Here is an 18722-nt window from a genome sequence, read left to right as displayed (position 1 = left end):
TAGGAAGGGGCATCTGTCCCCAGGGAGGGCTGCAAGGGGTGCCCCCCCTGCATTTGGTGTGGGGGTAGAGGGTCACCCCCCCATTACATTAGAAAGTTACCTGGCGGTTTAGGGTGCTCCTCAGCCCGCCCTAAAGTGTAGTGTATCATTTTCCATTTTTTTCTTTGTTTACAAAACTTGCCTTGGCGCAGAGGGGCACATTGGTGTGCCAATCTGGTGCCGGGGTGCCCAAACCACTGGGGGGCCTGTCCCACCATTTTTGGGGGCCCTCTCCCCCCACCCCAAATGAAGGGCGGGGGGGTGTACCTCACGCAGCTGTTTGTAGGAGGCCCAGGGAGGCCTGCATGAGGTGCCCCCCACCACCCATTTAGGGTGAGGGCCCCCCAAAAATGTTGGGCCAGGTCACCCAGTGGGTAGGGCAGTAAGGTTTGGGCACCCCGGGGCCAGATTGGCACATCATGTGCCTCTCTGCACCAAGGGGATTTGGGTTATCAAAGGAAAAAAGTGAAAATGGTGTAACGCTTTTTAGGGGGGGCTGTAGGGCACCCCAGAGGGTCAGGGAATTTTCTAATGGGATGGGGCATTGACCTCCCCACCCGCAATGGAGTGGGTTCCATGGAATGCAGCCCTCCCTAGGACCAGATATCAGCTCCTAGGAAGAGACGCCTGAGCCCATGGAGGAGGGCAGGACAGCCCCCCCCCCCTTATATGCCCCCAGGAGGGCTCCATTTTGCTGGTGTAACCGTAGGTAACACATGTTTATTGTTTTGTTTACAGCTTTTTCTACGTGAGCAGCTGCAACGTTATGCAAGTACTGTTTTTTATTATTCTATGGTTAGGGCCCACTGTCAGTGGGGTGGTGAGACTGGTGCTGGATTGTTGGTGGTGTGGGTGGGAATGGGCCATCTGGGCAGATATGTTGGTGGGCTGGGACAAAATTGCAAGGCCAGGCCACAAATTGCCCCCCATGCCAGCATAACATTGGCGTTTCCCTGGGAGCGGATCCCTCCCATGTGTGTTGTCTGTCTGCAAGCCCAGGCTCGGCTGTGCTACGTTACAGATGTCACCTCCAGGGAGGGATGGGGATCCTGCTGGGGCTCCCTGGAGCTGCTGCTGTGCTTAGGGGACGGTACACCTACATGATACATGGATGTCCAAGGCCAGGGACATTACCTCCAACCGTCCTGGAGTTGCGGCTGGGCTGCATTACAGCTTTTTCCTTCGGGGAGGTATTGGCACACTCCCGAGACTCCCTGGTGGGGAGAAGCTGTAACGCGGTGCAGCCAGGGCTCCAGAAAAGTCGGCAGGAATATCCCTGGCCTTGGGCACCCTTCTCCCATGTGGGTCTTTGCCGGGGGTTCTGGTAATAAAACGGTACCTCACATGTGTGGGTGCACCTACCGGTGGTGGAAAAGGGTAACCTGCAGGTAACCCCAAGCCTTTCGCCACAGCACATTTTGTTCATTTGGGCAACCTACAGATTTGGGCCTATGGTGTCGAAGCCAGCAAGGAAAACCGGGAACCCCATGCATTTCCCAAAAGAGGACACCCGTGGGAATGCACAGAGGTTTGACTTGTGCAAATCGGCCCAGAATCTACTACCCAGAACCCCCGGCAAAGTCCAAATTTGGAGGTAAAAAAAAAATAAATAAAAACACACACAATTTCCAGACATTTCACTCTGCTCACCCACCGAAACACGCCGCCAACAGATGTCATACCTTCCCACGTTCCCACAGGTGTCCCAACGAAAACGGTACCTCGCATGTGTGGGTTCACCAATCTAGCCGCAAAGGGAAAAGGCTAACCCACTGGTAACCACAAAAGGGTTTAGGGAGATAACCTACAGATTTGGGCCTAGGATGTCCAAGCAACCAAGGAAAACTGGGAACCCCATGCATTTCTGAAAAGAGAGCACCAGTGGGAATCCACAGTATTCTTTTTTAACAGCTTATAGATCCATCGGAATGTAGTTAACAGAATGGAGTAGGTCACTCTGTACTTTTATGAGCAAGTCACTTTTGAGCTTTTCTAAAATTAGCTTACAGGATGGCTCATGAATCACTTCTTTTCTCGGCCTCGTTTTTTCTCCCCCTTTCAGATTTACTTCTTCCCTCCTTTCATCGTGTCCCTTCCCCGCTCCAGCTTGCAGTGAGTATTAAGTGTAAGTAGATCTTTACTTGCAGCATAAGTAGTATCATTTTACTCTCAAAGCCGTACATTAGTTGCAATTAAACGATTATTAACTTGGGATTTAACTTGTGATTTGGGGTGTCTACACATTTGTCAGTCTAGCACAACCTAAAATGAACTAGTACAACATCCGTCCATCTGGGCTAGGACAATTAATCTATAAAAAGAAGGTTGGAGCCAGTTCTCACGCTCCAGTAATCTGCAAAGAAAGGCATCAAATCACCCATAAACATCAGAGCCAATGACAGGCATCTTAAACAGGAAGGTTCACATAGGTACCACAGATAAGGGGCAGTTTGGCAGGGATGCTCGGGACCCATCAATACACTGGGTTATCACTAGAGGGAAATGGGCTGGGAAAACTGTATAGGTAGGCTTTAAATCCTCATCTACTCAGTAGCCATTTTATTTAGGAAAGTCCCATGACAAATCGCAGTGCACCCTCAATCAATTGCAAACTTCATTCCAAATGTTAAGATTCTCAATGTAGCCCATAACTGAAGGGGGGAGGGGGGGTGATTTCAATTAATCTTTTCCTACCTGGTCCTCGTCATAATTCGGGTCTTTGATGTCAACTTCGTCCAAATCATACACTTGTCCAGGAGTACCCCACACACCTTTGCCTCCAGCACCACCTGAAGAAAAAAATATTCACAGGACAGGTCACATCTGCTTTGCAATTATTGCAGACTACTAAACTAAAACATGAACATATACATATACATATTCAAGCCACCCTAGTTTAAAACCATGTGGGTCATAAATATTTTATTGACAATCGGAACAAGAATTTGTGACAAGCATTTCATCCGCACTAATCTGGGGCATAAAATACAGAAATCTGCATCAAAACCCAAATTGACAAACATCAAGGAAGAATAAGCCATTACCAAATTCGATCAGATGGGTCATCTGTATTTTCTAGAACTAGTTAATGGAAAGATTACTGCTGCCACCCCCAGCAATTGTTTATTAGGTTTTTAGCAAAAAACCTTAAACAGCCCTTCAAAACGCACCCTCCCCGCCTTTTCTTTTAAGACAATATACCACATCGCCCATCCAACCTCGGACCTTACAACTCCAACAAATCCCATTCCAATATATCAGTTTTATTTCCATACCCACCAAACATGCCAAAAAGAATAAAAGCTTCCCACGCCACCTCCAGCACAGGCGATTAACATTCAGGAACATCTTTGATAAAGTAAGGGGAGCATACCGCAATCTGTGAAGCAGCTCGACTCCATAAAACAGATTGACAACAATTGTAAAGGCCCTGGCGTACAATACTAACCATAGGCCATCAGACATAGCCCCAACAAGGACTTTATCCCATTAGGCACACTTTGTGGATAAAAAAAAATAAATAAATCTGCCATGATCAATAACTCAAATCTTCGATATCAAACATTGTAAGCTAGCATGTTTGCAATAGTTTAACAGTTTGGAGGGTAAAGCAGATTCACACTATAAAAAGTAGGCCTAACGAAAACAAGATGAAAATGGGAAAGCAACAAATCAAAAGGAGTGTGGGTTTCCGGAAAGGGGCACTGTTAGGCAAAGTTTGTATGCAGTACCCACTGGGAACACTACAAACAGACTACAGGTATAGTAAACCCAACCTTTGGTATAAGCTTGACTACACAGTTTTGGTAGCGTGTTGAGCAGCCAGGCTTATCTCAAGAGGGGTCAATGTGAGCTGTAGAGGAGTTAGAGATTTACAGTTCCAAGTATTCAAATAAACTTAGACTCAAGGTTTCTTGAATAAACAATTATTAATTTATCAGTCAGTTAGAATAAGCCTTCTTCAGAAGGGAGCAATATAATAGAAACTCTCAAATACACACTCTTAATATCTCTAATTCAGTAGATACTTTTGGGATGGCCCACAGACACTGCCTAACACCCTCAGGTGACTTCAATTGCAAGAGTGCTGAGGACATATCACTGTTGTATTCAGGATCATATAGTAATAAGTCAAAGGATAAGGTTATTTAGATCATACAAGAGACCAGAAATATTCGTAAGCAGACAAATACTTTCACATCCTCCCCAATAAGAGTCTCAGTGGAAGAGGCTAAGCCAAAGTCAATAGGCAAAAGTCTATATAAGCTGAAGCACCTTTGTAGGCAAGTAGAAAGCCTTTGCACAATGTTTTTCAAAGTCTTTGAGGAAAGGAAGAATCCAATGTAGGGCCACAAGCTGATCAAACGCGAGTAGTAGAAGATGCACGCAACGCTATAGTAACAGGTAAGTTATCTCAGACTTTGTACAGTAGATTTAAAATGAAGAAAAGATGCAATAGAGGACTCCTGTTCCTGTGCAGCTCTGCAGATCTCGCTGTTCCTGGGCCTCAGTCACGGGGACAAGAGGGAGGACGTCGGGGGAACTCCTGCAATGCACTGGGATGGTCAAAACTCGCAACCAGCAAACTTCACTTTTCAGTGTTTCATCTCCTCACGTCTACCGCAAATAGCAACACCATGGTTCCTGGCTGTCGAGATGGATTTTCCTTGCTTCTGGGGTCCCGCACTCAGGTGAGGGGGCTCAGGTCCGGTCAGTCCTGCTTCCTGGGAGACCGGAGGATCTTCCTGGAGCTCTAGGCCAGCTTAAAAGCAATGCACACAATCTGGTGTTCCTCTCCCTGGCTATACGGTTTCCAGCAGCAACTCTGGAAATTCAACCAGCTCAGAGATGGATGTCCAGGTGGCTTACTTTGGAGTTGATTGGTCCCACCAACTCAGGGGAGAAGTCGTCCTTGCAGGTGCTTCTATGTCGATGCGAACTTGGCATTTCAGCACTGCAGCAGGGCTTCACCGCGCAAACCAACGGTCCAGGAGTTGCAGCAGGCGTGCTCTACAAGTTCTTCGGTTCCTTCGTCCAGTGGTCGACTCTGCCTTCCAAGCCAAAAGATTTGCCTTTTATTCAGTTCCCTCCCATGCATTCAAGTCCAGCTGTCAATCACCCAGCAGGGTGGCTGTCCTTGCCGGACAGTCAGCCAGCCAATCATCCCAGAGTGTATTTGGGTCTCCCAGGAGACTAAGCACAGGGAGTTTCGGGCACCTCCCTCAATTCCTGCCTACCCCCAGACACCCTGGAGCCAGAGGTGGGCTTCACTCGTGAATCCTGCCAAAGGCAAAACGGACAATGGGACCAAACCTCATGTAAATCTCAAGTAGGACCTTTCCACAAAGAAATGGTGAAAAAAAAGACGACCAGGGCCATTTTGACAGAAATGGCACCTTTGGGTGCTTTACTGCAGCTGCGAACGCAGTCCGCGGTAAATGCATACCATGGTAGTTACAACGAAACCACTGCCACCAGCAATTCAGTGAGGAACGGGTAACAAAAAAAAAAAAAAAGAGAAGCTAGACAAAGGGGATACTAGGTAACCCCTCCAGCAAAGTCAATTTCACTTTACTGCTCTTGGAAACAGTTTAACCAAGAGAAGGTATTCAAACCTTTGGGAAATCTGAAAGACTTCCCTATGTCACTGCACTGAAGGTGCAGTGTGGCACAATGTAAAAGATAATGCCTATGGAGTTTGTCAAACTCCACAACCAAAAGAAACAGTGTACAAAAATCACATTAAATACATGAGAGGGAAAAAAAAAAAATAATAAAAAAAAAAATAGTGTCTCACTCTCTCCAGGTTAAAAAAAATCAAGTCCTCAAAAATCAGCAAAGTTTCTGGGGGTCTCCAAGGTGGAGGGAATTAGCACATTTCTGAGAATTCTCCTTAACAGGCACTCCGGAAAAATTAAATGTGCACCAACGATCAGCAGAATGCATGTAAATATCAAGGATAGAAAAAAAAAAAAATGAGAGCTCCATCACACAAGGAGATATGCAAAGTACTTACTGCAAAAGATACTTTTGATTTGGACAAACAGAGAAAGCAGGTAGCATCTGTGGAATAGCGAACACGTTTAGAACGGATTGAGGAAGCAAGAATCAGAGGTTTGAAAGACAAATGACAAGCTAAGACGCAAGCAAAAAAAGTCAAGACAAAGGAAATGCTGGAATTTGATACTCCCAGTAGTGAGAAAATGTACCTAGATTTAAATTCACAACATAGTGAAAAAATGCACCTAGATTTAAAGTTCACAGTAGTGGGAAAAAGCACCTAGATTTCAAAACTCAGAAGTGGCAAAATGCACAGTGAGGAGTTGGGAATGAAAGTTGGACACAGATTTGCCATTTATTTGGTTAAAGACTTTTATTGAAAATAAAAGGGGTTGGGAAAATGCTACTCTACCCTGTCCTAAGGGGGAATTGCCCTACCTAAACCAAAACTAAGGATCGGTCTGTGTCAAAATTAAAATGTCCAGTGTCAAAAGTACTATTCTGACCCTCACACAATAGACTGAACACTAAAGGTGAAGGCAAAATGTCTCCAACCATGGATGACTGGTAAAAAGTGTTCGTAAAGAAAGAATAAACGGCGCAATCACAAAGATTCTTCAAGAACAATCTTTGTTCCAGAGGCTGGTTCCATTCCCCTGGATTCTTCCTTGCTCTTGAGTGTTTCACAAATAACAGTTATCTAAGCCTTTTTTTGGCCAACAGTCACCTTTGCAAAAGAACTTGGCTGGCTCTGTAACTGTCTCTTTCAAAGTGCCTTGCATAACTTTCTACCAGGGCGGGTTCTCTTCTTCCGTTTAGGACAATCCCGTGTCTAGTACTGCTGTTACCTCCGAGGACTTCTTGTACACTTCTTATTATGGAATCGTACACTCTCCTGCCAGGGCTTCCTATTCGCACACACTGTCATGGGCCTCTGCCCTTCCCTCAGAATTGCATATCAACTGCGTTGGATAATGTATCCTCTTGAATGACACAAGCAGACCGCAGGTAGGTTAAAGTCGTTGCTGCAAGATGGCTCCAAAAGGTGAAGCGCCAGGAGACCAAGTCTCCCGTTCTTCGGCCCTGGTGAAGGAGAGAAGGGGACTCCTCTTGTTTTGTATTATAGGAATGTATGTAAACTTTTTTATTAAAGGTCTGAAATAAAATTTTAAAAAAATATATAATATATAAATCTCTCTCGTGCATCAGCCAGTGTAAACACTGCACTGCAGCAATTTTGAGTCGCACTCCCAGTCACAGTCTTGCAATTAAACAGCATGTCGTTTGTCTGAGATAAGCAGAATACAGGAAGTAAGGTTAAAAATAAATGCTTTATTTCAACAATATAAATATTTAAAAATATCCGTGTTGCAACACAGGAAAACCGCCAGGGAAGGCAGTGGCAACAAAAAAAAAAAAAAAAAGAAAATTACGTGTTTCACAACTGATCGTTGCTTGGTCACATGTTTTTGCACCTCTGTATCCACCAGTTAAATAGTGTAATAGTTTCCAATGAATAGCGAAAGAAGGTTCTGTCCATTACCCGCAACTGTCTCACTCCTACGTTTGCCAATCTTGGACGACACACTGCTCTCTAGCAGCACGTAAGTAAAACGAAGCTCGGTGCAGAGAACGTCAGACTAGTGCCCACTTGGCCAATTAGTCTACGATCTCTCATCAGTCAAGCCTTCCGCTAAGGCGTATCCTTTGTACTCGACATTGCTGGATGTTCTTCTCTGGAACTTTAGAACTTTAAGGGGGAGTTAAGGTACATTTTATCTATGTCCAGGGGATTATGAATGGGCCTTGTACCATGTGTGAAGAGGCCAAGAGTTTGTCCATTTTGCCTCCTATTTAGTTCGATCTGATTACGTCAGGTGTCATTACTCCTCTTCAGCCTCTAGAGACTTGGCTGCTCAGTCTCACATATGCTTTTCTGCATCTTTAACTTGGCATTAACAAATATGCGCTCATTTACTTCATCTAAGAGAAATATGTCCTGCGTACATTGCTTATCCTCGTTGACTCCTTTTGTACCCTCCAGTTACTTCTTGCTGTGGCATCTTTATCTCTGGTCAATAGCTATTCTTTGTTCATACACAAATTTGTATTGCCAGCGTCTGTTAGCTCTGCAGCCCTGGTCTCTCTCCTTCCTGCCCTTCGCTTACTATTATTTGTAGCTGGAAAACATCTTTTCAACATGGCCGCTTTACCCATGATATATTTTCTACAGCAGCAAGCTTCTATACGACTCATCTACCTTGCGTTTCTGCGTATATACATTTACTACTCATCTGGTTACTTATCTTCTTTGCAGGTTTGATTTCTTCTCACTTATACTTATGTTACTTTGCTTCTACAGTTACATCTTCATTCTCTAAGTATTCTTATATTGTTTCAGTGCGTCATCGGATCTTCATTAGGACATCACTTTACACCAGTTATGTTTTCTTTACAGCTCTCAGATAATCAGTGATGCCTGCAAATCTCCTTCTACCACTTCAGTTCAGGGGTACATTCAATACGGATGTCTGAGTGTATAACGTCTCTCATACATTCGATGCAGTATTGGAATAATACTTGGTATCATGCAGTCTCTTCCTATTGTTTGTCTAATAGATCAGTTCTATCAGTAACGCTCACGCCTGCTCCTCTACAGATGTGAGCTTTGTACTGATCACAGAACAAGAAGGACATTGTTCATTGGATAAAGTGGACCAACCTACAGAGAAGCAATAAAACACAAACTTAACACAGACAACTGTACAGCCTGTTAACAAGATGTAAGATTAAGGAGGCAGCCACCAAAGCCACAATGGGGCATTGCCAAAGCATAGCTGTAGAGGTAGACACCCGAGAACACCACCCTCTACTCCTACCAACAGCATTTGTTTTTTTCTACAGTAGGTGCACAACAGTTAAGTCAAGCAGTGAGATAAAGGAAACTTTGAACACTTAAAGTTCAAGAGGTTCCTGTTATGTTGTTGGCATTTATAACATGCAACACTACCATGAGAAAGGTCTCCAGAAGCTCTGGTGGTTCTAATATAGGTGGTGGGTTAAGTCTATGGGAAGAGAGGAAACACGCAAGATTGCTTTGTTGATACATGCAGACTGGAATTACCCAGAACTCTGCATGCAAGCCTGGTTCTAGCTGGTAGTAAAACTATTTCAGCACTACAAATTACAGAAAAAAAAAATAGAACAATCTCAAGGCGCTATGAACGAAAATACAAATACTGATCACAGACAATACATCTATCGCATTAAGTATACAATTGCAGAGATCCAAAAATACAGCCTGCACACATCTATTTTAATGGTACTGAGAAAAGGCACAGATGTCGTTTCAGTCTATATTTAAAGATTTGTAAACGTAGTACAATTTCCGATGGGCACTGGAAGCTTGTTCCACAAGCGAAAGCCCAGACTGCGTCATTCATTTCCGCAATGACTATTTGCGGAACTTGTCCTCAACCAATAGTTCTTGAACAAAGATCTAAGAGGTCTGCTAGGTAGTGGCTGTGTTCAGCATAGGTGCATTTGCATCCAGGAGAGCCTTGCATGCATTGCCCTGGACTAGAGTATGCAAGTGGAGTATAGAAGAGTTACATTTGGATTGACGTCTATTGGAGTTGCCTAGTTGGTATGTGTCTAAGAACAAAGGCTCATCAAAGACCTGGTCTGGGAAGGATGGGAAAAAAAAATAATAAATAAATTAAAAAAAAATCAGCGACACATTGAGAACATTCAATTGAGAAGAAACACAGTGTGGCATCTGGTAGCAGTACAATTTAAAGTAGAATAAATAGGAAGCCGGCTAGCAAGAGCCACATTCTGTGAATTGGTGGTACTTGCAGAAGCAGCTACTAGTTGGTATTCGAGGATCTCTGCATACATTTAAAATAAACCAATATTACAATCCTTTAACACCCAATCTAACCATCATTTCACTCTAAAAAGCTGTACCAATTACCATGAAGTCACAAATGTAAGGATTAAGCAATTAATTTACAACAAACTATTAATGCAAAAGTTAAAATTCCTGCAGCAACATAATAAAAAGAAAAAACAATGCTACATTACCAATAACTGTTCTCCAGCATGGGTCTGGCATGGATTCACATGCTAAGTAATATTCCCCGGCGTCAGGCTGGGAAAGCTCGGTAAAAAAAAAAAAAAAAAAAACAGCTTGTTGTGTTTCTAAAATATCTTTCTCCTATAAACAAATCACTGAACTCTGGGTCATACTGCCCCTAGCCAATGACTGCCCTCTACCCAAGCACCTCCCCTGCCAGCCATCTTCAGATTTGGTAGCACAAAGTGGCAGCAGGACCAAGAGAAGAACCGCACAGGGGCAGGCTGGAGGGTTCACACATGTGCCCCATGCCAGATCCATGCTGGAGAACAACAGTTACAGGTAGGTAACTTGTTCCTTCAAGGATTCACATGCTCATGAATAAAGAATACATAGCAGTACAAATGCACAACCACAGGAGGTGGCAAGGCTCAACAGAAGCAATCTCTTACCGCCTCACCAGGCTCACCTTCAAGCGAACAGTTTGCACAGCACTGCTTGGCTGACCCTCCCTGGAATCCCAGTCGACGCAATAGAATTTCGTGAAGGTGTGCGTCTACCTCCATGTCGCAGCCCTGCAGATGTCCAGCAGGGGCTCACCAGACAGGAACGCTTTTGTAGCAGCGATCGCTCTGGTGAAATGGGCTCTCGGACGACCAGGCAGTGGTCAGTTGTCTAACTGGTGACAGTGAGTGATACAGCCGGAGAGCCACCTGGAAATGGAAGCCTTGGACAACGCCTTCCCATGGTTCACAGGACCAAAGTTCACAAAAAGCTGAGGTTTTCCAGAAATTCTTCGTGTGGGCCACATAAAACTTCAGCACTCTAGCCACATCCAGCGAATGGAAAGTCCTTTTAGCCGGAACCTTGGGCATGAAGGAGGGGTGCGCAGCACCACCCTTGTCTCGTTAAAAGTTAAGTAAGGCTGCTTCCATGACAGGGCCTGGATCTTCATCTTGCAGAGGGGATGGCCACGAGGAAAGCGGTCTTTCACAACCGAAACCGGAGCGGAGCTTAATGCAGAGGTATGAATGGAGCCCCCATGAGGCTAGTCAGCACCACATGGAGCTCCCACACCGGGACCGGAGCCTTCACCGGCTGGAACTAGCAGAACGGTCCCTTGATTAACCAGACGGCCCCGGAGATCTGGTGTAGCGGGAGATAGCAGCCAGATGAATCTTTATGGAGGCGTGAGCCAGCCCCGATTTAGCCAATGACAATAGATATGGCAATACTTGATGGGCCGTGACCCTCAGAGGGTTGATCTTCTGTGAATGGCACCAAATAGTAAAGAGTTTCCCCTTTGTGTCCGTAGCATTTTAAAGTAGATGGCGCCCTGGCCTTGGTGAGAATCTTTGCAGTATGCCGGGCGATCGTAGACACAAACTCTAATGCTGCAGGAGCCAGGCCTTCAGGTTCAGCTTCCCTGGGTCGTGGTGCAGAATTGCACCTCCTTCACTAGCGAGAAGATCCACAATCACCGGCAGCTTGACTGGAGGGGAAGCTGATATGCTGAGAAGGTCCGGTTACCAGATCTGCCTCGGCCACACTGGTGCGACGAGGATCATCCTGCAATGGTACCGCCTGAGTTGAGGACTCGGAGAAGCAACGGCAACTGAGGGGACGCATACAGAAACGGGCCTTGCCGAGGGAATGAGAATGCGTCCCCCATGCTCCCCGTCTGGGGAAATCTGCTGGCGAACTTCCGGCACTTGGTGCTAGTCGCAAAAAGATCCATCTGTGGACTGCCCCTTTTGAGGAAAAGGTTGTTCTACTTGATCCTGCCAAAGCTCATAAGCGTAGCTCCCTGCCAAGAGAGTCGGCGACTGTTCTTTACTCCTGCCAGGTGATACAGGATGAGGAACATCCCCTGGGTGACGGCCCAGTGCCATAAGTCCTGAGCCTCCCTGGAGAGCGCTGGGGATCTGGTGCCCCCTCAGCCCCCACCTCTTTCTGGATGTAAAACATCGTGGTGGTATTGTCTGTGAGGACCCCCACCACCTTTCCCTTGAGAGAAGGAAGAAACTGCCTGAGGGCCCAAAACTCAGCCCATAGTTCCAGGACGTTTATGTGTAGCGTCTTCTCCTCCGGCAGTCCCAGGCATCTGGCGTGGAGACATCTAGTGTGGGCTCCCATCCTTCCAGAGAAGTGTCCGTCGTGAGTTTCCTGGTATGGGGGCTTTGGAAATCCATGCCTCTGGCGATGTTGGAGCACATGACCCACCACCTCGGTAGGCGGAATTCCTTGTTGAGCGCAATCGGTCTTGGAAGCCTCCGGACACCTGGACCCAACGGGTGTCGAGGAACTCCTGTAGCGGGCGCATCCGTAACCTGCAGAGACGAATCATGCAGAGTAGACAGGACTGTCCTTATTGTGGAGACCCTCAGTGCCAACAGCTGTTGCATTTTGCCTAGTATAGCCGATATCCTCTCCTCCGACGGTGACGCCAGACAGGCCACTGTGTAGAGTCTGGATCTGTAACGCTCACCTGATTCTCGCAGAGGCGCCGGTCTTGACTGGGCGACTACCGTATCTTCAAAGGTGATGTGTAGCACCCGGTTGGCTCTTTGGGCTGGACCTCTGTGCACAGTATGCCTGACGTGTAGAGTAAGATGTCTGCAGATAGAAAATATGGGGTTAATGAACTGGGGTTATTGGGGTGTCCCCATCTCTTTCCTCTTCTCCTCTCCTGTAGACCCCCAAAGGTTAACGCTCTCACCTTAGGTAAGTGAATGCCAAGCTCTCCATCTGCCTCGGGGCAGGGTGCTGTAGCCAGTTTCTTCACTGGATAGGTAGCACAGGCCTCTTGACTTCAGAGGACTGCTGTCCGTCGTTTACTGCACGAACGGTAAGTTTCGAGTCATTCAAATGTCTTTTTAAAGTCTTTAGTAATGATGTCTCTTGTTTTGCAGGGTTCCGGCGATGGCGGATGACGGGCTGAAGTGAGTTGAAGATGGAGCCCGTGTGATGAATAGAAGCGCCTGGAAGCACGTGAGTAAGCGCTTGTTGCCTGTTTCACGATGCGCTCTAACTGTCTTTTTATTTTGTAGGTACGAGTTCGGAGCGGCTGCAGGGTGCCGGAATACCCACTGGATTAGATGTGGAAAGGAGTAATGGCACGTGAGTATTAAAGTTCCCCAATGTCTTTAAACGCACCTTGTTTTGTCTTTCAGATGCGGATGCAGAGCCGAAGGCCTCCGGAGCGTGCGAAGAGTTGGTAAGCTTTTGTCTTTCAGATGCCGGAATGCAGTATGAAGACCTCCGGAGCGCATGAAGAGTAGGTAAGCCTTTGCCTTTCAGATGCCGGAATGCTAACCTGTTCTTTCTTGTCTTTATAGGTGTTGCTGAAGACTGGATTCAGGATGGTAAGCCTTTTTCCTTAGGCCCAGGACTGGATGCAGAAGACACGATGAGCGTCCTGCTGCAGAGGGTGCAGAATAACGCAAAGCAAGATTCATCCACCGGGTGTGGTTTAAATAGCCTCCTGTAGTGCTTAGGTGTCTCCTTCCACAGCCACGCCTAAGTAAGAAAAGAGTTCCTGGTAAGAAAAGAGTTCCTGCCTTCCAGAAGAGTTCCAGTGTTCTAAATCTAGGGAGTGGCTCCAGCCCCACCCAACAGGAAAAGTAGTTCCAAACAGAAGAGGATCAGAGGCTCAACTGGCAGGCAAGTAAGCAGCATGGTCTGCTGCAGGTAAGTCCACCCAAGCATTATGAGCCCGGCGCTTCCAGCGCTGGGACTGGGCATATTTATGAGCCTGGTGCCACTGGCGCCAGGACTGGGTCCAAAAGGTCCCAATTGGGACTGGTTGGCACTCGGAACCTGGGTTATGGATCTGCTTCCAAGGGAGTTGGGAAAACCCTGACCTTTTGGAAGCAGAGATCATGACAGGATCACAGAAACAGCGTGTCCTGCGAGGGAGTCAACAGAACTTTGCATAGTTCACCGTGAACCCCAGGTCCGTCAGCAGGCAGACGGTCTTCGCTGTGTGGTCAACGGCGATGTCCCTTGATCAGGCCGGGATGAGCCAGTTGTCCAGGTAGGGGTACACGTGGATCCCTTGCAGACGTAGATGGGCCGCCACCGGAGCTAGGCACGGAAACTACTCTGGGCACCGACTTCAGTCCAAGGGAAGAGCCTTCAACTGGTAATGGCTTCCCTTGAACGACATTGCACAGCGGTGTCCTTTGTGAATGTGGAATTAGGCATCCTTAGTACCAACGACGACAGAAAGTCTCCCCCCTCCAGCTGGTCGAGCACATGCTGAAGTGTGACCATCCTGAACTTCTGGGACTTTATGTACTTTGTTGAGTCGTTGCAGGTCGAGAATGGGCCTCCATCCCCCGGTCTTCTTTCGTACGAGAAAGTACCTCAAGTAAACTCCGGACCACCCAGAGTCACTTTGGAACCAGCTCTAGCGCCCCTTTCTTTAACATGGCCCGAACCTCCAGCAGCAGCTGAGGGATGAGTTTTTCCTGCCGGGCCACTGGTGGTATTTGAGGACACTGAACTCTAGGGTGTGTCCGTGGGCGAGAGCGTCCAGCACCCAACGGTCGGTGGAGATGGTCTCCCACACACTGATGAAGATCGCCAGCCAGCCTCCCACCGGGTGCAGCGGTGGGGGTGGGGGGTTCGACATCTTGGCCGGTTCAGTCCTGCTTGGAGGTTGGGCCGCCGCCCTAAGTGCCTGGACGATGGCGGCCACCTCTGAAGGCTTTGGAGCGACCCCTGTTGACTTCCTGGGTCAAGGAGCAGGAGGGTTGGCGGTAAGAAGATGAGCCCCTGCCAGACTTTCCTCCGGATGAACGAAAGGACAGAAGGTGTTGTTGCAAGCCACGGGCCATTTCCGTGTCGGCCTTGATAGGCCTGGGGTGTTTTGTAGACTGTCTTCCTGAACAGGTTGTCTGTTGAACGGCATGCCCAGTACCCTCGTCTGAAGTTGGTGGCCTTGAGCCAGCCACAATGGTGAAGGCAAACCCTGTTGCCCATCTGGCAGAAGCCCATGTCCGCAATGTCCAGTGCCACTGTGATGGCGTGGTCCAAAGCCACCCTAGCCTTCCTGGAGTAACTCCAAAGCCTCAACCTGTTTGTCATCGGGGAGGAAATCCAGGAGTGGAGCCATCTTGAACGAACCGAAGCTCCCGGTCGTATCTAGCCACGATCGCCAAAGCGTTGGCCGCTTTCACCATCCAATTACCTTTACCCATGGAATCCAGTTTCTTCCCCTCGTTGTCCGGATGAAGAGGACGATGAACGACAACTTTTTCCTGGTGGCATCCAAGACCACAGAGTCCGACAACGGTTGAGACCAAACATTTGAGCGCGCACTCCAGTACCCGGTACTTTTTCTCAAGCCACTCTTGCTGGAGCTAAAGCAGGGTTCTTCAGTAACGCTAGCCACTCATCCCAGACGTCATCCACGAGCGGCACTGATAGGATAGTCTTCCTCTTCCCCCTCCTTGCGTTGGTATAGGAAGCCCTCCTTTTCCTTCAGGATGAGCTGGAAGAGCTCTGAGGCCTGGGCAATCATGGAAGGAAAGGATTCCACCTCGTCCAGTGAAGATGCTCTAGGTGCCGGTGATATAGGGTCTCCCAGTCCTGCGTCATCATCCGTACACGTCGTCGCCATGTCAGTCGCCGCCCCTCAGGGGGTCGCGACGGTTGGAATAGAGGTGCATTGTGTCTCCTCTTCTTCGCCGGTGGTGGCCGTTAGGCAGAATTGCATGCAGTACCCTCTGGGACCAACACATACAATTAGGACTACACGTGTAAGCAAAACCAACCTATGGTAGAAGTCTATACTACACAGTTTTTGATAGCGAGCTGAGCAGCCAGGCATCTCAAGAGGGGAATGTGAGCAGTACAAGGCTGTCAGAGGGCTTACAATCACAGTGGTTCAAGTAGACACATACTCAAGGTGTCTGGGTAAAAACAATTACACAGTCATTTCGAAAACATTCACTAGAACGAGGCAACTTAATATTATACACAAACACTTCAATACGTTTGAGTAAATTAGGCTCCCTTGAAATAGGAGCAAAATGTCATTTTAGTTACTTTGAATGCGAGTAAAAAGGCACAAGTTAATAGATCACAAATACTTTCTTAGGCAGTGCAAATAGTTTCAGTTCACTAGCGATTCAGTTCAATAGGCCTAGGCCAATGTCAATGGGTTAGTGTCTTGGATAGGAAAGAGCAGTTCTAGTAGTAACCAGTAAAGCCTTTGCCAATGTTCTCAGTAGTTTGTACAAAACAGAATCATATGTTGGGTCACAAGTTGATTAGGCCTGCAAGTTGGGAAAGTTTCAAACCTTCACTGCGGGGTTGGCACAGTACTTTAGTATGAAGAAAAAAAGATGCAGCTGAATAGGTTGGTTCCTGGCAGTTCCTGCAGATCTCACTGTCGTGGGGACAGGAGGGAGGACATCAGGGAGACTCCTGCACTGCACGGGTCAAACAAGCTGGCAAAATGAAGATCTTCGGTTCGAATAGCTGTCTTCAAGCACACACGCTGGTGTCCTTCCCCCTGGTTAAACCCAACCATCTCCGAGAATGGTATCCAGGTGGCTTACGAGTTGATTGGTCCCACCAACTCAAAAGGAATAAGTCGTCCTTGAAGGGGCTTCTCTGTCGAGATGAACTTTGGACCTGAAGCAGGGCTTCACCGGGCAAATCAATAGCCCAAGAGTTGCAGCAGCTGTCCTCTTCCAGCTGGTCTTCGGTTCCTTCATTCCAGTGGTCAACTCTGCTTTTCAGTCCAAGAGACTTGCCTTTTAAACAGTTTTCTCCCTTTCATTCCAGCCTAGTTGCCAGTCAATCACGCCAGAGTGTATTTAGGTCTCCTAGGAGACTAGGCACAGGGAGTTTCAGGCACCTCCCTCACTTCCTGCCCACCCCAGGCACCAGAGGTCTTCAGTCCTGAAGCCCGCCAAAGGCGTACGAACAAATGGACCAAACCTGGTTTGGCGCGCAGAGAAAAACTCTTGAAGGACCTTTCCAAAAAGAAATGGCACAAAAAGAAGACCAGGACCTGTTTAAACAAAGGGACCATCTTGAAAAACATTGCTCCCGTGATTTTTAACTACCGGTGTTCCAGCCATTTCAATAGGAAAGGGTAGCATTTGACTGCTACATACGTTTCTAGACACAGGGGATACTAGGTAACCCCTCCAGCACTCTATAGTGTGTGTTGGGTCTAGGAATTTAAAAAGACTAGTAAAGACAGTCAATTTAACCTTACATTCTCTGGGAAACAGTAGTATATCCCAGAGAAGGTATTGTAGGGGAGGACTGGCCGCGAGGCCCTCCTCACCTGCAGCCTTCTCCCCAGGTGAGGACCATGACTCGGTGGCCGTCCCCTCATGCCACCCGGGCCCAGGTGGAGGAGGGGTCACCCGCCGACGACATTGCCCACACATATCCGTTCCCTGCATATACCCAAATTCAGTTAGGCCTAGAAGCCATCTTGGTTAGCAAACATGGCGTGAGTTCAGCACACTGTAACGAGGCCCCCACCTTTGGAGGACCTTTCATGCATCTCTGCCGCCGCAGTAGCCCTGGTAGATCCTCTGCGAGCGCGTTCCCATGAGAAAGTCGGATATGAGCTAACCCGAGATGCTAACACTGTAACATTATTCTCATCCACAATGTAATATCGCACCCTGCATGACCTGGTCCGCGAGGCCGGGGTGATGGGAAAAAAGCTGAAGCATCACTATCTGAAGAAAGTAGAAAATAATTCAAGTATTGGTATTAACGAACTACCTCGGTTTAAACAGATCATGTAAACTGTGAATTAACCATAAAGATGCAACGTTACATGATACCACCCTAGGTCTGGACTAGTGCTGCTACAACCACAGAGAAAGATGTCGACCAAATGTATAGCCTTTACTTACTCATATATGTTTTCTTAATCACCTAAAGCAGCGAGCATCAATTTCTGTAGGCCATAACCTAGAACGACCTCGTGTAACGTTTAATGTACATAAAATAATCATATCATGTAGTAAATATAATGTTAGGTAACGAAAAGGTACTCGGACCGACTGTATTAAAGAAATGTGTAACGAAATGGAAATATATATGTGTGTTTAAATAACATCAAAATAAGGCGGAACGTTATAAAAGTTCTGCATTTAAAAGTTAGCAACGCACGAGGAAAAAACCTTTGTGAGTATATGCAAGGCCATTCTCCCTCCCACCCTGCCAAGCCTGCCAGATAAGGAAGCTAAGGCCTGTGCCGCACTCCCTCACCTCCCCCAACCAAGCTGGAGCCGCTTCAGAGAGTCAGAGGCCCCGGTACCGCACCCAAGGCCACAGCCCACCACCTGCGTTATTTACAGCACGGTAATAAACCCACGTTTTGAATCCACTGATCTACCAGCACCCTCTCGTAAAATCCACAACCCTCCCCCCTAGACCACCCCAAGAACGACCCCCATCACTGGGACAAGACACAGAGACCCATTTATATAATAACTTCTAACGCGACAGACAGGCATGTACCAGTCGGCTCAGGCCCCAAAACTCAGCCCCTCGACCTAAAATACCGGTCAATAGGACACAGGTAAATCTCACCCTAACCGACAATCACCGGACCTCTCAA

At 47.3% G+C, this 18722-nt stretch overlaps 1 protein-coding gene across 2 annotated transcripts in view; it reads right to left on the bottom strand.

Annotated features, from left to right (window-relative positions):
* Positions 1–18722, bottom strand: part of PDCD4 (programmed cell death 4) — a 525005-nt gene that overhangs the window by 384180 nt on the left and 122103 nt on the right. For both annotated transcript variants that reach the window (XM_069611774.1, XM_069611775.1), the window contains exon 4: positions 2734–2828. In XM_069611774.1, coding sequence (XP_069467875.1) covers positions 2734–2828 — 95 coding nt within the window. The remainder of the gene's footprint in view (positions 1–2733; positions 2829–18722) is intronic.

The sequence above is a fragment of the Ambystoma mexicanum genome, chromosome 8 (genome assembly GCF_040938575.1).
Source record: "Ambystoma mexicanum isolate Mex_15411 chromosome 8, UKY_AmexF1_1, whole genome shotgun sequence".
NCBI lineage: Eukaryota > Metazoa > Chordata > Amphibia > Caudata > Ambystomatidae > Ambystoma > Ambystoma mexicanum.
Note: the sequence above shows the minus strand (reverse complement) of the source record. Positions and strands in the feature narration are given on the sequence as shown.